General features: G+C 31.4%; 1 protein-coding gene across 1 annotated transcript in view; it reads right to left on the bottom strand.

Annotated features, from left to right (window-relative positions):
* Positions 1-512, bottom strand: part of LOC102001858 (olfactory receptor 8H1-like) — a 996-nt gene extending 484 nt beyond the window's left edge. Inside the window, exon 1 of the mRNA XM_005363480.1 lies at positions 2-512. Coding sequence (XP_005363537.1) covers positions 2-512 — 511 coding nt within the window. The remainder of the gene's footprint in view (position 1) is intronic.
* Between the last annotated feature and the right edge of the window lie 1,041 nt (positions 513-1,553).

The raw sequence follows: 1,553 nt of genomic DNA, 5'->3' as shown, positions 1-1,553 counted from the left end.
GATTTGCAGAAATTCAATGTGCTCATGGGAAAGACAGTGCTAGAGGCATCCATAGCTCCAATCACGTAGGATACAGTTATAAGAGCATGGCAGTGCCTTGTGAACATACTAACTGGATAGTGTAAGGGATTGCAGATGGCTACGTAAATGTCATAGGCCATTGAAGAGAGTATAAAGCATTCAGTAGATGCCAAGAGGCCAAAAAGGTATAACTGAATGAAGCAGCCCATGAAGGAAATGCTCCTTTTGGAAGTCAGGAGATTCTCTAAGGTTTTAGGTGTGATGACAGTTGAGTAACTGAGGTCAAGGAATGACAAGTGGGTGAGGAAGAAATACATTGGAGTGTGAAGCTGTACATCTAGACGAATGATTAGCATCATGCCTATGTTCCCCAGTACAGTGGCCATGTATATAAAGAGAAAGAGGACAGAGAGGACTAGCTGGATCTCCTTGGAATCTGTCAATCCCATAAGTTTAAAGTTAGGCTCATCTGTGTGGTTCCAGGAATTCATGATTAAGGGTTCTAAAATCTCCAGAAGTTAAACACAATATTTAACCTGAAAGATTTAAAATATTTTGTGTATATGCATTTAAAACTCTTTTATTCTAATTGTGTTTTCTCTCAAACAGTATTATTTTACACATTGAGGTTGTATTAATTTTATTTGTCCAAATAGACATATTTATAAAGCATCTCTTATTCATGTGCTTATATTGGTTAGCATACTTCACAATGTGAGTGGAACTGATACTCTTATAAAATAATTCCTTTAGGCTACATCAAATATTAGCCTCTATAAACTACTACTTATCATCCATTTCTTTTATATTAGGTAAATAATGCAAAAACTTCAAATCAATTAAGAGAATACAATATAATTGTGTCTATGTATATAAATAGATTTTGAGCCCAAATTCTACTTATGATTCTGTGTCCCTAATTTTTATTACATGTTAATTAAACCAAATTTAAATATTGTATAAATAGTAAACAAAGATGCAAAACAAATGTAATACATGATTAATTCCCTATTTCTTAATAATGCCAATTAACTCTGATTACAAATAAATTTCACTTCTAATAGAAATATTAATAGTGACAGTATTTTTCTATTATTTGATAGTCCAAAGTCAATGTTTTATAAAACTGCAGTATCTGATTATATTTGTTTATTATAGAATCTCATTTCACCAACTATACATCTCTGTTGACAACAATTATGGGTTACTTATAAGATTAACAAATGATACTTGCACACAGATTTTTTTGTTTCACTTTAACTTATCTAATCTGTTCTGATATTAAAAATACTTACTGTGAACCAAAATTCATGAGGAATAAGCAAACAAACAAATCCTCTTTTAATATTCTATGTCCCAAAATTTCATCTGCTCTTCTTTTTTTTTTCAAAATAACACAGGAAATCTACATAAGGACTGGAAAACATCTGTACTAAATTAAATCATTTATTTTCCTTTAGGTATTTGTTCCAACCTTTTCTCTGAATGCTGATGTGGGAATGATTTCTTATTAATAAAGAAACTGCCTAGGC

Source organism: Microtus ochrogaster, linkage group LG9 (genome assembly GCF_000317375.1).
Source record: "Microtus ochrogaster isolate Prairie Vole_2 linkage group LG9, MicOch1.0, whole genome shotgun sequence".
NCBI classification, from domain to species: Eukaryota; Metazoa; Chordata; class Mammalia; order Rodentia; family Cricetidae; genus Microtus; species Microtus ochrogaster.
This window is presented reverse-complemented; position numbering and strand designations above follow the sequence as displayed.